Source organism: Protopterus annectens, chromosome 16.part0 (assembly GCF_019279795.1).
Source record: "Protopterus annectens isolate FY-2018-M chromosome 16.part0, PAN1.0, whole genome shotgun sequence".
NCBI lineage: Eukaryota > Metazoa > Chordata > Ceratodontiformes > Protopteridae > Protopterus > Protopterus annectens.
This window is the reverse complement of record NC_056750.1, coordinates 628,564,889-628,583,542: the sequence shown is the minus strand read 5'-3', so window position 1 is coordinate 628,583,542 and position 18,654 is coordinate 628,564,889. Positions and strand designations below refer to the sequence as shown.

At 39.3% G+C, this 18,654-nt stretch overlaps 1 protein-coding gene across 1 annotated transcript in view; it reads left to right on the top strand.

The window, feature by feature from the left end:
* The window catches only part of NGDN (neuroguidin), a 579,874-nt gene that overhangs the window by 548,337 nt on the left and 12,883 nt on the right, over nt 1-18,654 (top strand). The window contains exon 8 of the mRNA XM_044058154.1: nt 17,142-17,316. Within this exon, the coding sequence (XP_043914089.1) occupies nt 17,142-17,316 (175 nt within the window). The remainder of the gene's footprint in view (nt 1-17,141; nt 17,317-18,654) is intronic.

The following is an 18,654-nucleotide window of genomic DNA, read 5'->3' as shown; positions in this document are numbered from 1 at the left end:
ACAGGCATTCCAGGAGACATCTTCACTTCCAAGTGGGAGCCAGTCATTACCATTTCAAAGCCCTACCCTTTGGTGTCACAACAGCCCCCTGGGTGTTTACCAAATGCATGGCAGTGGTAGCGGCTCACCTGTATCTGCAGGGGTTCCAGGCCTTTCTGTACCTTGTTGATTGGCTCCTAATGGCACCTTCCAGGCATCGACTGACTCAGGTGATTCAGTATGTTCTCCCTCTCTTCCATTAGCTGGGGATAACCATCAACCTGGCAAAATCTAATCTGATTCTGTCTCAGCAGTTGGAGTTCGTAGGAGTTCAGTTGGACTCCGTTTCAGAGATTGCATCTTTGCCTCTGTGCAGAATTCATTTGATATGGGAACAGCTCACACAGATATTGGACATGTCTTGCCCCCCCAGATCAGTTGTTTTTTCAGGCTGTCTGTTCAATGGCCTCAGGCATTCTTCTTGTTCCTTTGGCCAGGTACCGAATGCTTGTGTTACAATGGACTTTAGCTGTCCAGTGGTCAGCTCTTCTTCATCTGCTGTCTGTGACCATAAAACTGACACCTCTGTGCAGACATCACCTCCAGTAGTGGCTTCAGTCACAGGATCACTCTGTAGGCTGCCCCTTTTCTCTCCCTCCGCAATGGCCACAGTGACCACGGATGCCTCCCTCTTGGGGTGGGCATTTTTGGGGGAAAACCGTCCAAGGCACTTGGCCCCCAGAAGAGACCAAGTTGCATATAAACGTTCTAGAGATGAGTGTAGTTCTTATGTTGCGTGCCTTCCAGGACTGCCTACCTCTAGGGACAGTTGAAATTCAGACAGACAAACATGGCTGTTGTCTGGTATGTCAACAAACAAGAGGGAACATGCTTTTACCCATTGTGCAGGGAGGCTGTGAGAGTTCAGGGAATGGGCTGTCCTCCAACCACTTCCTTATTGCAATGCACTTATCTGGGGATTCCAACATGTTGGTCAACAGGCTCAGTAGATCTATCTTGAGTCCTCATGAGTGGTCCCTCAGTCCTATAGTGGTGAATCAGATTTTTGACCATTAGGGTCAGCCGTGCTGCGACTTTTTTTCTTCTCCAGTCAACCACAACTCCAGCAGTTATTTTGCGCTGATTCCCCCTCAGGGGGAGTTACCAAGGGATGCTGTAGTCCACTATTGGCCTCCAGGTCTCCTTTACGCCTACCCTCCTGTCCCCTTAATACCCAAGGTTCTACAGAAAGCTCAGTGCTTGAGGACATCTCTTATTCTCATTGCCCCTTTCTGGCATCATCAACCATTTTTCCTCTTCATCAGGTCTCAGCTGAAGTGTCCGCCATGGATACTGGATCCCTGTCAGGATCTGATTTCTCATCCATTGAGGCTTCCTCTTCCAAACCTTTGGACCCTTTGCCTAACCCTATGGTTTATCCAGTTCCAGTGATAGTTAAACAGTCCAAGCTAGCGTCCCCCATTAAATGCATCATTTTGGCCTCCCAAAAACCCTCTACCAGAAGTGTACAGCAGTAAGTGGAAAAGGTTTTTGATCGGGGCCAGGAGCAAGAATCTGGATCCTGTTTCTGCCTCAAGTTTCAGATATATTTTTGTTCTTGTCCTCCCTTTTCCTAGAGAGAGCAAGTTTTTCCACTATTAAGCTTCAGTTGGCGGTGATTTCCAATTTTCACGAGAGCTCTGAACCCACCTTTTCATCTAGACTTTGTAAGGCCTTTATGAAGGTGGTCTTTCTGCTTCGTCTTCCAATTAATGACCCTTCACCTCCTTGGGACCCCACGCTGGTTCTGCAATTGCTGACTTGGAGTCCCTTTGAGCCTGCTAATTCCTGTGATCTCAAGTTTCTTGGAAGATGGCCCTTCTGGTCACTATCACTTCAGCTAGGAGGGTCTCGGAATTGCACGCTCTCACCATTCCTCCTCCTTACATGACCTTTCACAAGGACAAGGTCTCTCTGTGAACGAACCTCTCCTTCTTACCCAAGGTTGCTTCCGAATCGACCCTAAATCAATGCATTCAACTTCCATTATTCTTCCCCAACTATACTAACAGGGGAGTATACCCTTCATACCTTGGAAGTTCACCGACAGCTTTGGTTCTACTTGCATAGGACTGAAGATTTTCATAAGTCAGAGCAGCTTTTTTTGGCCTTTTCTGATAGCAGACGTGGCCTTCCAGTCTCTAAGGTCACTATTTCTAAATGGATATCTAGCTGCGTCTTTATGGTCTACAATCTGAATCACCTGGAGGTTCCAGGTCGTGTTAGGGCCCATTCTGCTAGATCTGTAGTGACTTCTTCAGCCTTTGTAGCAAGGCTTTCTGTTGACAATATCTGTGCTGCTGCCACTTGGGCTAATCCTCACACCTTTATATCCCATTATAAGCTGGATTTAATTTCTAGTAGTAGAGGTTCTTTTGGCTCCACAGTGCTCCAGCATGTCCTTCCTTGGGGCCTCCCAGGATGCATGGTAGCTGGGGACTTCTGACCCTGTGGTTGATGAATGAAGTCATGAGTAACGTAAGGTAAAGAGTTATGTACTTACCATAACTTGGCATCTGTGTTATCCTATGTCATCATTCATCACATTACCCACCCACCATCCCCCTACCTGGTTTAATCGCAGAGGAAATTGGAGTGTTTTTCTCTTTACTTTGGTAAGAGTACCTTCAGTATTATGTTAGCAAACTCAATCTGGGGATTAGAGGGCAGCCAGGCATTATGGGAGAGGGAGGAGCCAGGGCCTCGAATCCATCTGTTGAATGTTGCCAGCTTGGATCCAATGTCAGATCCTACACCCTGTGGTGATGAATGAAGACAGAGGATAACACAGGTGCCAAGTTATGGAAAGTACATAACTCTTCTTTTTCTAAAACCGTCTCTAGCCGTGTGCAAATTAAAGAAATCTGTGAAGTAGTTTATTCACTATTTCGATGTAAAAAAAAAATCTAACTGCATCTAAACCATAAGCATTAGGGATAACAGTAAATAGCGTGTTGGTATCCATTGTAGCAAACAAAAGATCAGAGCAGTTGCCCAACATTTTTGTATATGCATAAAAATTGTTATTAAAGTGCTGCATGTAACATAATACTGCTGGTGCATATTTAAGAATAGGCTTAAGTTTATCTTCCACATAAATAGATATTGTCTCTGTAAGCCAGCCCTGTCCAGTGACAGTGGGTCTCATTCTGATCTACCTACTGATGGTTTGGCGCACACTGAAATGGCCACTGAGTCTAGCTTATCTAATGCTAGTTCATCTAATGAGTTAGCCAGGCAGGATCTGCAAGAAATCCATTACACAGCAAGATTTGGGTGCTAAAAGCAAAGTCGTGACTACTGCAATCCCTTTAAACACCAACAGCTTCCATACTCTACCTGTACCATTGAGGAAGTGTCAGTTACTAGGCAACAAATGGTCAGCTAGCCAGAGAACAGGAGGAGGTGTCAATCCACAGGGAGAGAGGAAGTGATGCTTTTCAACACCAAAAGAGGGAGTCAGATGCAACATTAGTTTTCAACTTGTCTGCCTTCAACTTGACCCCTTTACACTTGAGTGTACTGGAAAAGGGGACTCTTTCATCCCTGCAGTATAAGCAGATTTTTGTGATACATACCTGGGTTTGAGGATGTTTGGGAAAGATGCTATGTTGAGAATATTATTTCCTAATGACTGCCCCATGTATTAAATACAAGAAGCTTAGTATTTTCAACCCTCCATTGCAGTCCTCATTGGAGGTGTTTGTTCGGGTTTGTGAAGCAGAATTGCAGCAGGTTCTATACTGCAGTGATAGAAAAGGTAATCAATTCCACAGTTTAACTAAAGATGAATCTGCAGCCCTTTTTGAGTTGCAGTCACAATCCTTAATACATATGTAGCCAGCAGGTAAAGGTGGCTCGCTGGTCATAATGGATACCACATTTTATACTGACTGTATGTTGAGACACTTGTCAGATACCAAAGTGTATACTGGTATAGCTCTCAAGGGTATTGCCTGTATTACTAGTAGGGTCCAAAGTAATCTCTATAATTTGTTAATGACTGGCCAAGTGAATTTTGATTTGTACAGTTTCTTTTCTATTGATGATCTGATTATTCCAGTGATTAATGGGCTCCTGAAGATTCATAAAGACCTTCGCGAACCACCTATGAGACCCATTGTCTCTGGACAGGGCTGGCTTACAGAGGCATTATCTATTTGTGTGGAAGATAAGCTTAAGCCTATTCTTGCACCAGCAGTGTTAAGTGACATGGAGGAAACTTTATGCGTCTACTAAAGTGATGGGTGACTGCTCTGATCTTTTGTTAGCTACAATGGATGTGACCACACTATTTACTGTTATCCCTAATGCCTATGGTTTAGATGCAGTTAGATTTTTTTCTACATCAAAATAGTGAATACACTACTTAATAGATTTCTTTAATTTGTACATTGCTAGAGATAGTATTAGAAAATAATGTTTTCACCTTTAATGGTGAGTTTTTTCTGCAGATTTTAGGTGTAGCTATGGGCACAGCATGTGCCAATAGTTATGCCAATATAGTGATGGCATATTGGGAAAATGAGTAAGTTTTTGCTAATAACACGTACTCTGAAGATCTTGCGTGTTACAGATTTGTGGATGATGTCTTTATTTTTGTGGCGAGGCTCTTTTGATAGATTTTAATATTTTGTATGCTGGCTTAATAACACTACAGATTTTTTAGTTTTTACTGCTTGTAGTTCAAACAGTTCTGTTGACTTTTTGGATGTTCATATTTTGAAAGACTGCAAAGTGAATTTACAGACAGAAATGTTTAGGAAACCATGTTGGAGAAACAGTAAATTGCATAGGACTAGTAGGTATCTAAGTCATACTATTCGTAACGTACTAAAAGGACAATTTTTAAGATCTTCGAGATTGCATATTAATGATTGGATGAGCATTTTGCCCGTCTAAGTGATGAATTTTACATGAGGGGTTGTGGTCATAAGGCAGTTACTGACATTTTGGAACAGATCAAGGGCCTACGTCCGGTGCAAGGGAGACCCTATTTCTCTGATAATCCATATGACAGAAGTACCAAACATTGTGACTCTGACTGTTTGAGTTGGTCTCTCTCTCTCACTCTAGTGATGTGCATGATGTATGTAACATCATTAAGAGGAATTGGCCGATTTTAATGGCTGATGATAATATTAGTAAACTTGTTAGAGATGGATCTCAGTTCTACATTAAAATTGTAAAGAATTTGAAACCGAGGCTTTGCTTTAAAGATAGTTTTGTAACACAATTTCATGTTAGTTCTGTAAGAATAGATATCTACCCCTGCCATAACTGTAAAGCTTGCCTTTTTATTTCTATTCCATATTTTGTTCACCCTACCACTAATATTAAGCATGAATTAAGTTCTATACTGATTGTAAAAGTACACATTTGGTATATTTAGCAGCTTCTACATGCTGTCCTAGTTTTATGTAGGGATGACCACTCATAGTCTTAACGAGAGGGTTCTGGAGCACATTGGAGGTATCAGAAGGAATGTCAGCACTAATGCTCTGAATAAGCATATTAGTTGGCATTCTGGTCACAGTTTTCTTTTTAAAGTAATTCAGTTAACTGTTAAAACTAAGAGGAGGCTTGTTTAATAAAACTAGGGTCAATGAATTAAAATGGATCAATACTTTACAAGCAGACAGAAGTTTTGGTTTAAATGAAAATACTTCCCTAGGGCCTTTCCTAAAAGGACATAGGATTAAGCATTAAGTTGTAAGTGTTCATTGGTTGTTTTATGTTTTCCAATGGTACTTAATGTTGGCTTTTGAGTTGTTTGAGCAGTATGAAGAAGTGCTTATGCATGAACGCGCTTACGTTTGTATATAATAAAAATTTTCCATTCTTTTTAGCCGTGCTGGTTGCAGGTTTTACAAGGTGCCTAAGGACAGCACATTTTTGTATAAGTGCCCTTCTGCTGATTATTCAGTGGTCTCAGTTTCTTCTGATAAACCTTCTAAACTGTTGTCATCTACTAAGCTCCTTACCTCTGATAATGATGGTCGAACCATGGAAAGGTTGGGGAAGAAAGTTTATACTGCTGCTACCCTGTCTTTTAGGGCCATTAAGTACCACACTTATGTGACCCAGAATGTTTTGCCCTTCCTTTTCCAGATATCTGAGATGGTGCCTGACCTTCCTGATTATGATGGGAAGGCTTCTGCTCTTTCCCTGCTGGGGTCAACTTCTCACATTGCCTGTCAATCGACAGAATGCAGCTATGATGCAAAATGATGCCTTTTCCTGGGTTACTGACTTTGGTTCAGTGATGAGGTGTAATTCATGGTTACATCTTCAGGCATTACCTGATGCTATTAAAGCCAAGCTTTTGGTTACCCATATGGATACAAAACTTTTTGGGGCAGCTGCTGCTGACTTAAGTCCCTCCAGGATAAGGGTAAGGACTTGCAGGAACCGAAACACATTTTTGTCTCCCTTATCCCCAAATACCAGAGGAATTATCCTTCTAAGTCTTGTCTTTTTTCCTAGACAGATTTACCCTCTTCTTAAAAGTAAGAAGGGTTCTAGGCATGTTCCTCCTGCTTAAGTCTACCTCGACTCCTTCATCCCAGAAGCCCTCTTTTCAGGACAAGCGTGTTTCTATTTGACGTTTGGGCATCCCTTCCCCTCATCCAGGTCCTATTGTGTCTCTCTCTGCAATTCTCTATTTCTTCACTGGCATCAGATCACCTCAGACTTTTGGGAGTCTCTTATCCTTCAGGGATATTTCATGGTTTAGAAATCCCTTCTCCACTTTTCAGGCATTCTTCAACCTCCTAGAGAACAGCTTCCTCATTTTCCAGAAGTTCTACAATCCCTTCTAGTTCAGGGCACCATTCAGCTCTTAGGTGGGGAAGGGTTTTTACTCCAGAATGTTTTTGGTTCCTTGGAAGGAGGGTACATGGGGATCAATTCTGGATCTTTCTCTGCTGAGCACCTTTCTCAAGGTTCCTACTTTGATGTTGTCTCTTCAGACCATGTTTCCTCTTTTTCTTCCCAGGCCTTTGTGGTTTCTCTAGACCTCGAGGATGCACATCTTCACATCACTATTCACCCTTTGTTCAGGAAATTTTTACATTTCTTGTTCCTTCCTTGCATTTTCAGTTTACTGCTTTGCCCTTTGGCCTTTCTACTGCCCTTAAGGAATTCACCAAATACCCCTTTCCTGTCATTGCTTTCTCCAGGCTTTGGGGGATACAGATTTTTCTATATCTAGATAATCTGCTCATTCAAGTTCCTTCTCCCAAAAGTCTGTTGCACTATCTCCAGTTTAACATTTGTCTTACGCATTCTGGGATTCACTGTAAAACTCCAGAAATCAGTCGTGATGCTTTCCCAAGATCATGTTTTGCTTGGGTCCAAGCTTCAGACCATTCTCATGTTTGCATTTCTTCCTGCTGCTAAGGTTCTGTGTCTGATAGCCTGTTTCCAGTCTCTTCTTCCTCTGTCCTGTCTCACTGCCAGGAAATTTCTCAGGATTCTGGGATTTATGACCACCACTATTCCCATGCTGCCTCTCACCAGGCTCCATATGAAGAAATTTCAGTGGTACCCCAAATAGGTGTAGCTCCAACATTGCTAACCCCCTGGAGTTCCCTGTTCCTTTTCTTCCTTGTCTCAAACTTGAGCTTCAGTGGTGGATTCATCAGCTCTCTCTGAATCCAGGGCTTCCCTTCCAGGCTCTGATTCCCTCTCGAGTGCTGTTCACTGATACCTCAGACTTTGGGTGGGGAGCTTCTTGTGGTCCCTTGAAAGTCCAGGGTCTCTGGCCTTCTCATCAGAGGTCTGACCATATCAACATAAAAGAGATGAGAGCTCTGCTTCTTTTCATTCCCTTTTTCATCCCCAGCCTCTCAAAGTCTTCACAGACAATGCCATAGTTATTTGGTATGTCAACAAGCAGTGGGACCACAAGATTCTCTCTCCTTTACATACTAGCTGGTCAGGTCTGGGATCTAGCTATCCAGTATCAAGTCACTGTTTAGGCAGTTTACTTTCCTTCATAGCACAGTCTTGTGGCATACTTTTTGTTCAGGTTGAGAATACAGGCACATGAATGGATGCTTCAGAGAGAGGTGTTCCTGGACATAGGCCACTGGTTTGGTATTCCTCGGGCAGACCTTTTTGTCTCCCCTCTGAACAGACAACTTATTCTGTTCTGTTCCAGAGTCCCAAGTCCTCTGACTTGGAAAGTAGATGTCCTGTCTTTTCCTTGGAGGAGGATGTTTCTGTACATTTCCCCCACTCCTCTGTTGCCATGAGTCCTGCACAGGATCAGACAGGACTTTCCCAAAATCTTGCTGGTGACTCCCTTTTGCACAAGACAACATTGGTTCCCTCTTCTTTCTCACTTTGCCAGGGGCAATCACCACCTCACTGGATGGATCTTCTCACACAAGACGAAGAATCTCGTATCCATCCTCACCTGTCTACTCTTCAAATGACACTGTGGATGATCGGGTTTAGATTCCTTTTTGGCACCTCTTTTCTGAGGACATGCTCCAGGTTGTGCACGAGGCCAGGAATCCCACTACTGGAAAATCATGTATGTCAAAATGGAATTTTTTTTCTGTCTGGTGCCGCTCCCGCCATCAGGATCCCCTGGCTATGGTGGTTCCTCTGGTTCGTGATCTGCACCATCCTGGGCTGACATATTCCTCAGTTAAAGCTCACCTATCAGCAGTTTCTGCATTCCTGCTCTTTAATCCTCTTCTGACCTCTTGTTTGGAGATGAAGCCATTCCTTAAAGTCATCCTTCATATGATACCTCCCAAGTAACCTTTTCCACCTTCTCTGGACCTCAAATTTTTACTTGAGAAACTAACCCAGGCTCCTTTTGAGCCTGCTTCCTTAGCTTCATTGCAACATTGTACTAGGAAGACTGTTCTTCTTTGGGAACTTACTTCAGCCAAAAGAGTGTCTGAACTTCAGGCTTTTGTAGCAATTCCTCCTTTTTTACTTTTTCACAGAGACAGAATATCTCTTTGGACTAATACTTCTTTTTTGTTCAAGGTGGTCAGTGAGTTGTTCCTTAATCAGCCTGTTCATCTTCATTCTTTTTTTTTCTTCTCCGCAGTTTGCCAGTGAGAAGGTTCTTCACTCCTTGGATTTACGTAGACAGCTCAGGTATTTTGATAAAACTAAAGTAATTAGCAAGTCAGAGCAGCTTTTTGTTTGTTTTCTTCTCAAGACTTTAGTTTTGGCTTTCTTAGCAAACCATCTCCTCTTGGATTTCTAAGGCAATTTCCTTTTGTTCTTTTCATTACAGATGTCTTTCCTCATCTGTAAGGTCACTTTCTACTAGGGTGGTTACCTCCTCTGGTGCCTTTTTCAAGAGTTTGGATACCAGCCCCATCCTTGAGGCTACTACTTGGTCTTTTATTGATATTTTCATTAAACATTGCAAGTTAGATGTTATTTCCAGGGCAGGTTTTGCCAGGGCGGTCCTGTTTGGGTGTATAGAGGACTGTTCTGTGCCTTCCTCCTCCCAGGCTTCTTCTTAACTGTTGTACTCCTCTTTATATTAAGAATACTGCAACAGTGATTTGAAAGGACATGATACAGTTGTGTAAAATCTTACCATTACAGTAGATGTCCCTCTCCTCAATGTTGCAGTGCTCTATCCCGCCTTCCTTCCCCTTGTATTCTGGTGCTTGCCTTTTATTTTTTTTCTTCTCCTGGCTGAGGGGTCCTTCTGCCTTTTTCTTTTGACCCTTTTTTCTTCTTGGATTTACCGGTTCCCTTTTTCCCCTGAGGGTATTCTGTTCCTCCTGGGCCTTTTCAGTTCTGAGTCTTTGCATCCATACATCACCTTTATGCCCTATGCGGAGAGCAGATATGTGATGTACGGTGCTTATAAGACGTAAAGGCTTTAGTGTACTGGCATGATGTTGGGATGTCCTTGGCAGGAGATCCTATATGTAAAGAATACTGCAACAGTGAAGAGAAGGACATTTACTGTTATGTAAGATTTTACACAACTGCACCTTACTAAAACATGGAAAATCACACAAAAAATGCTGGGAATTGCACTATGCACCCAACAACACACAGTAGCAACAGTTACAACACCTTACTAAAACATGGAAAATCACACAAAAAATGCTGGGAATTGCACTATGCACCCAACAACACACAGTAGCAACAGTAAACATAGTTCCAAAATAGGTAATAATTTATTTAATAAAGAATCCACAGAAAGCGCTTTTCATCCCACTAAATAGTGAGACTTCTTCAGACAAAAAACATCTCCAAACTGCTGTTTAAATTGTCCTATCATCACAGTCGCAAGGACACAGTCATAGATTTGATAGGGCAACACCTGTTAGTGCAATTAAAATAAACCATTACTTTTAAAAATGATTTAAAAACCACTAAAACTACATAATAAAAAACATGAAAAGTCTTGTCACAACATACAGGTTTTAAAGCCGACAGATCTGAATAAAAATGTAAACAGTTACTCTAATGAGTCCATGAAATTGTTGTAATTATATAAAGTGAACAATAATAATAAGTTGAAAAAGAAGGCCATTCATAAAGGACCATGAACAAATAAATGTCCCCAACCAGCATGTATGTGTGTATATATATATATATATATATATATATATATATATATATATATAAATAAAGCTATGTGCAAACTTGTGAAGGTAAAAAAATATAAGTGCAAAATACACACTGAATTGTATATGTATATACAAATCAAGTTAATACTGGCACGTAGTTGAAAAAAAGGAAGCATGTAGTTGATAACATTTCATAAGTAAAATATATATACAGTATGTGAAATATATACAAATAAACCAAATATATTTAATAAGTAAACAATTAATAATAATTATTAATGATTAATGAACAATGACATAGTGTTAACATCAAATACAAACTACCAAATGACTATCTAGTTAAACTCTTCAATTTCAGAATAGGATGTAAAGTCCACGTTTCGTTAAGACCTGGGAATAAACATGCATTACTACGAAGTTGCCAATACAATTCTAATATTTCCAGTCGTACAGAATCAGGACCACCTCGGCTGTCACATTGAATACAGTCTACGGCTTTGAATAAAAATTTATGGTGGGGAAACTCTGATACATGTATGGCTAAGTGCGTTCTCTAATTTTCCTTTCCTGATGTATAGGTGTTCATAAACCCTTTCACGTAACCTACTATCGGTGTTCCCGAAATAAAATGCCAAACATTGTTGGCATTGTGCTAGGTAGACAACTCCTTTTGACTGACATTTAAATCTGTTTTTGACCTTGAATGTATAGTTCCTGATACGGAATGTTTCACCAGTAGCCATGTGGGAGGAAAAATTACACATGTTGCATTGGAACATTCCTTTTCACCATGAAAGTCTTGATGTATTACTCTACATGATTTGTTTAAAGTTCCTGCCCCTCTTCCAAACTATTTTAGGAGTGTCAGGCAATTTACTTCTTAATTCATTGTAAATCATTGGTCAATTTTTGTAAATAATAGATGAAATCAATTCACTGTTAGTGCTAAAAGGTGATATAAAGGATAAGTTCAATTGACTGGTGTGATTATGTTGAGTCTGTACTGTAATGTGTAGACCTTTACCCAAATTTGGTTGGTAAAAACCTGACCTTTTTTCTTGGACTTTCTCGATGAGATTAATAATAAGTTGTACTGGGTAACCTCGATTGGTAAACATATTTTGTAGTGTTTTACATTCTTTTAAAAAGTCAATCTCCCTTGAAACCATCCCAGTCCGAATTGACTTTGGTATCAGAGATGTTGGACATTGTTTTGTCCTACAATTATTTGACCTTCAACAATAGGATCTACCTCCAGAAAGTCGGGGTGGCCATGGGCTCCCCGTGCAGAGGTGGTTTTGCAAACCTGGTGATGGCTTACTGGGAGCAGGAAATAGTGCGGAAAAATGAACAGGTAAATAACCAGATCAAACTTTACACACGTTTCCTTGATGATAATTTTTATTTTAATCCAAGGAGACGAAACAGCAGCTACTGATCTTGTCACCTTTTTTAATTCTAGTTCTAATTTCCTGGACTTTACGTATACATATGGTAAAGACAGGATTGTTTACCTTGATGTAGAACTGTGGAAAGACACTGGGAGTAAAGCTTTTTGTGCTAAGATTTATAGAAATGACACATTCCAACAGTTTTCTACATTACATTAACCATCCTTGGTACCAAAAGAGATCTGTAGTGAAGGGCCAGTTGGTCCAGGCTGCTTGGATGGTTTCGAGGGAGATTGACTTTTTGGAAGAATGCAAAACACTACAAAATATGTTTACCAATCGAGGTTACCCAGTACAACTTATTATTAATCTCATTGAGGAAGTCTAAGAAAAAAGGTCAGATTTTTATCAACCAATTTTGGGTAAAGGTCTACACTTTACAGTACAGACTCAACATAATGACACCAGTCAATTGAATTTATCCTTTATAACACCTTTTAGCAGTGATAGTGAATTTATTTCATCTATTATTTACAAAAATTAGCCATTATTTTACAATGACAATGAGTTAAGAAGTAAATTGCCTGACACACCTAAAATAGTTTGAAAGAGGGGCAGGAACTTAAAACAAATCACGGAGAGTAATACATCAAGACTTTCATGGAGAAAAGGAATGTTCCAATGCAACATGTGTAATTTTTGCTACCACATGGCTACTGGCGAAACATTCCGTATCATGAACTATATGTTCAAGGTCGAAAACAGATTTAATTGTCAGTCAAAAGGAGTTGTCTACCTAGCACAATGCCAACAATGTTTGGCATTTTATTTCGGCGAGACCGATAGTAGGTTACGTGAAAGGGTTTATGAACACCTATACTACATCAGGAAAGGAAACTTAGAGAACACACTAGCCCAACATGTATCAGAATTTCCCCATCATACATTTTTATTCAAAGTCGTAGACTGTGTTCAATGTAACGGCGGAGGTGGTCCTGACTCCGTACAACTGGAAATATTAGAATTGTATAGCAACTTCGTAGTAATGTATGTTTATTCCCAGGTCTTAACGAAAGTTGTACTTTACATCCTATTCTGAAATTGAAGAATTTAACTAGATAGTCATTTGGTAGTTTGTATTTGATGTTAACACTGTCATTGTTCATTAATCAGTAATAATTATTAATTGTTTACTTATTAAATATATTTGGTTTATTTGTATATATTTCACATATTGTATGTGTGTGTGTATGTATGTGTGTATATATATATATATATATATATATATATATATATATATATATTACTTATGGAATGTTATCATCTACATGCTTACATGTTTCTTTTTTTCAACTACGTGCCAGTATTAACTTGATTTGTATATACATATACAATTCAGTGTATTTTGCACTTATATTTTTTACCATCACAAGTTTACACATAGTGTTATTTATATATATATATATATATATATATATATATATATATATATATATATATATATATGCTGGTTGGGGACATTTATTTGTTCATGGTCCTTTATGAATGGCCTTCTTTTTCAACTTATTATTATTGTTCACTTATATAATTACAACTATTTCATGGACTCATTAGAATAACTGTTTACATTTTGATTCAGATCTGTTGGCTTTAAAACCTGTACCTTGTGATATGACTTTTCTTGTTTTTTATTATGTAGTTTTAGTGGTTTTTAAATCATTTTTAAAAGTATGGGCTTATTTTAATTAATTGCACTAACAGGTGTTGCCCTATGAAATCTATGACTGTGTCCTTGTGACGATGATGATAGGACAATTTAAACAGCAGTTTGGAGATGTTTTTTGTCTGAAGAGGTCCCACTATTTAGTGGGACGAAAATGCTTTACTTGGATTCTTTATTAAATAAATTATTATTTGTTTCACTATTTTGGAACTGCGCTTACTGTTTACTGTTGCTGCTGTGTGTTGTTGGGTGCAGAGTGCAATTCCCAGCATTTTTTGTGTAATTTTCCAAGTTTGTACCAGTTTCTGGACCTTACTAAAACATGTCACAGTGAAATTATGGCCTGGGCAACAGTTATCAGTGAGGGAAAAATCTAATTTTTTTTCCAAGGTAGATTCTGTAATACTGTGTGTCCAAGACTTTATTGTTCAGAGTTGTCACAGTAATAGTTCGTAATCTGCTAAAAAGGAAATGATGAGAATAGTAATGTACAAATGAAAACCAAGAGAATGTATTGGCCAGGAATGTCGTCTTAATTGTGCCACTTGCAGAGAGGAAGAGTTACTGGCATGCACATAATCACATCATTTGCAGAGTCAGGTAGACACAGATTTGTTCCATTTCAAAGAAGCCATTTTTTTCATATCTGTAGTATCCTAAAGCCATCAAAGTGATGGTCACTACAAGTGCAGGTGTGATGAACACATGGCGGTCAGGATTCCTGATAGAAGGAATACCAGGTGTTATCATATCTGCAGTACAAACATCGGGAATTTACAAAATTTATGAATGAGTGGGAATTCAGACTTAAAACATCCAGTCCATGCTGTCCATTGTCCACTGAGCAAATAGTAGATAGCTGACTGAACAGTGAAGAGTCTCATAAGAAACAATAGCAGCAAAAGCTACAAGAATTATCATCTTGCATTCCTGAAACATATAAAATACTGCATTGCAGGAATTGTCTTTCTCATTAGTTCAGCTATTCATGGGTAGAAAGCTTCATTGCTGATGCATAAAAATCAGTAGAAAGTAAAAGAAATGACAGAAGGAATTAGTAAGGAGAGAAATACTGCTGTGTGGGAAGCTACCAGATTTATAAATTTGAAACTGAAGTAAAAAAATAAAAATAAAAAAGAAAGTAGAAACATCTACAGCCTGAATATGATAAAGCTGACCAAACCAAGATCCTGTGTAATTCAGGGGGGAGATGGGAAGCTGTACTGAAGGAATCACATGTTTTCATACAAAACAAGTGTACTGAAGCGGACATTCCAGGAAGATGAGTAACCAGAAGGGTTCATACAAAACTGAAGTTATAAGAACCATCATGACCAAAAGAGGCAGAGGGAAGCTCCTCATGTCATATCTCTGGGAAAATCTGCAGTGGAAAAACAAACTCTCAAAAGGAAGATGAGATGTCCATTTTAAGTAGCTGTGGTAAATATGGCAGATTTTCTTGTCCAGCTGAAGAACCCAGGAGGTATATGGGCTTTTCCAATTTAAAAATGATTCTAATGACAAAGTTTGACTGTTAAAATATGTTTTAAAATGCTGAGAAGTTTATTTTCATGGAAATAGTCCATGTTGTGTGTCGTACAGTTAGAGGTAATTTTCAATGATCAGTGTAATGTATACTACCTAGCTATATTTACATTTGTTTATATGTACATTTCATAATTAATAAGAGGAATGTAGAATGTTGTATTGATATCTTTAAATGATAATGATCTATTTACAGACATTTCATATTTTGTGCTATGGTTCATGTGGCTTTTAAGAGTTCTAGTTGAATATAAACTTCATGGATGTACTCGGTGTCTCTTTTTTTTTTTTTTACTAGTCATCTAAACACTATGAAATGTAGACATCACAGAATGAGTAAGCTAATGGTGAAAGAACCAGCAGACAGGAGAGAGAGAGAGAGAGGTTGTGGTGACTCCCAGTAGTCTCACTGGGGTCCGAGGGTGTCATAACCATCGGGTCATCTTCTCCAGCTTCTATCACCTGCCATTATAGTCAGTTGAAGCATTTTTGGCTGCATGGCACTGAATCACCTCTTAGGCATATCCACCTTTCGTGTTAGGGATATTGCCACTTAGCAAATATAAGTAAACATCGCAGATGTCCCTACAGTTGTGTACACAGCATGGGGATCACTTTAGGAAGTTTATTCTCCACTACTTTATCTTGATTGTGTGTGGTAAGTGTTTTATGGTGACATAATAGATGGGAGCACAGTATCTGGGGTTGGCATAATAGTTAAGGTGTTTACCTTACACACTCAAGGTACAGAGTTTGTTCCTCAACTTTAAGGGAAATTGGATAGGCTTAAAAAGGCAAATTAGGATAGTTAGCCTAGTTCTTGCTTATGACCTAGCACATGTTGTTCATTGTGTTTTCTTTTAGAAGCCAAGAGACACTTGCGTGAAATCAGTATGCCAAGTAGTAAAAGTGTTAAGCAGGATTCTCACTTCTCTGCCACATATTTTGCTTTCACAGGATATCCACTTAATTACAGGCATTTTTAAAGATGCATCTCAGTATGGTGGTTGGAGAAGGGCACTCAGGTCCATCATAACCAAGAAAAAGGTTGTCCGTTAAGAAAACAGCTGTCTAATAGCACAGAGGGTTACGGTTATGTGCTGTTAATGAGCTTTATCCTCTGTTACTGGATTTTATTCTCTTAGCTTCCATTTCCTGCTTATTGTATGACTTTCTCCAAGTCATTTAAGCAGACAGTACTTCTAAGATGAGTCTGGAAAAGGTATGTGTGGATCAGTTCTATACCGAGTTAACAAATGCAAATTAATAGCCATCACCCCTGACAAAATCCTCTTTCAACTTGATTTTATCTTAAACAATTGATTTTAATAATTTGTTCCCCACAGAACTGTGCACAAATGTAATACCATGAATGCAGATAAACACAAGAAACCATGCATTAAATAACAAGTTGGAAACATCAGTGCCTTCCAATATTATATCAGCTGTTTAGGTCTTCTTTGAGCTTCTGTTTGATCTCCATGCTCAAAACATGCCATGATTATGTCTGTCTTTATCTTCTGCCTGTAGTGTTCCTTCTTAGATTTTTTTTCAGTTCCACTCTGTTTCCTCTTAACAGTTTCTTCCCGCATGCTTTTAACTTGAGTGAAGTTCATTCTAAAAGTTACATATGTCATAAATTCTTTTCCATTACAGCTGTTCAACTGCAGTTGCCTGCCAAATGCAATTAATAGTTAAATGTTAGTCTAACAAAGTTACCACAGAAACATTTTTTGAAAATATTGTAATAAATCAAAATAGTGAAGGATGATCACTAAAACCAAGTGATCCAGCTTTATCACTGTGCATATTCTATATGTGTAGTCCTTTCCAATGCATTGACAGTTTTTCTTTGTTTTTTCATTATTTTGGTAGATGCTGATGAGACAGAGACAGAGAAACAGAAGAAGGCCTTTGAGAAGGCCAGGAAAAGGGCTTTGAGCAGCTCAGTGATCAGAGAGCTGAAGGAACAGTATTCTGATGCTCCACAGGAGTTTCGGGAAGACAAAAACTTTTACACAATGAAACTCAACAAGGAGGATGAGCATAGGTGAGTCTCTGTCCCTCTATTTTTTAAATTAGAGTACTGTAATGCAAAAAGTCTGAAGTGGCATGGGTCTTCTTCCAGCCCATACTCTTGTCTGTACCCAGCACTAGGTCCTCCCACCTCGTTTTTTTCACAGTGGATTCTACCATTCAGCAGCCCCCCCCCCCCAAGCTGTATTTCATAACTTTGGTATTATTATAGACTGTACAAGGCAACTGGGTCATGTGGCCATGTATGTCTTGCCATTACCTACTGTTAGACCTCACTTCCTCACTTCCTTTAAGGAGCAATAGACCAGTTGTGAATTTATAAATATCCATACAGTTGTTTAATTCCTAAAGGAAGATAGTACATTACATTGCTTTTATGTGAATATGATGTTTATTCCATAGAAGAGGTAGTAGTGATTTGTTTATTTGCTGTAGCAGGTTCAGATGTTTGGTTTTAGTGTTCACTGAATTGTTGAGTTTGTGGAGAAATCAGATATCTTGGATTGCTAAATCCCTAATGGCCCAGAAGGACAGGGTCAGATCACTGCTAAAGAGCCTTGTAGAATGCAGAGGAGTAAGGAATTCTTTGGAGATAGAGGAAATGCCCTTTGTGATCAGCTCTGCCAGCAGGATTTCCTGACCACTGTTGCAATGCAAATGATCAAAGGCGAAGTTGCCTACCTATGTTCCAAGGGCTTTCACAACATTTTGTTTGTGGACTGAGGTGTTTTCTGTACTGTAACCTGAGTGGATGTTTTGTTTACCTAGTGCAACAGTAGCATTTTCAGCACTTAGTTTTAGCCCATTTTCAGACCAAAAGCTATTAACATGAGTAAGTTCACTTTGTAGTTTCTACATATTGGAAGAGGATTTTAGTTTAACATCCAGTTTATAATCATCTGTAAACTTGGTTAACCAGAGTTCCCTGTTTTTTATGTGGAGATCAGAGAAGAATGCTGAATAACAGGGATCCTATCATGGATCCCTGTGGTACCTCAGTGGTTACCTACATGCTGTTTGACGCTGTACCAGTAATTGTCACAATGTAGGTTCTGTCCCTTAATCAGCTATCTATCTAACTATTTAACTGTATAGGGATAATTTTGGAATGCATTTAGCTTGCTGATAATGTTGGCTTTTGCATGGCATGAAATGCTTTGGCAAGGTCAACATATGCTGTATGGACAGTGTGACCACTGTCCACAGCTTTTGTTACCCTCTCAAAATAATGAACTAGATTCATTAGACACGATCTACCCTTAACAAAACCAAACTGCTGGGGGTCAAGGCTTATAAGATTTTTTTTATATTGTAGTTTATCTGGTCTGTTATGACCCATTCCATGGCCTTA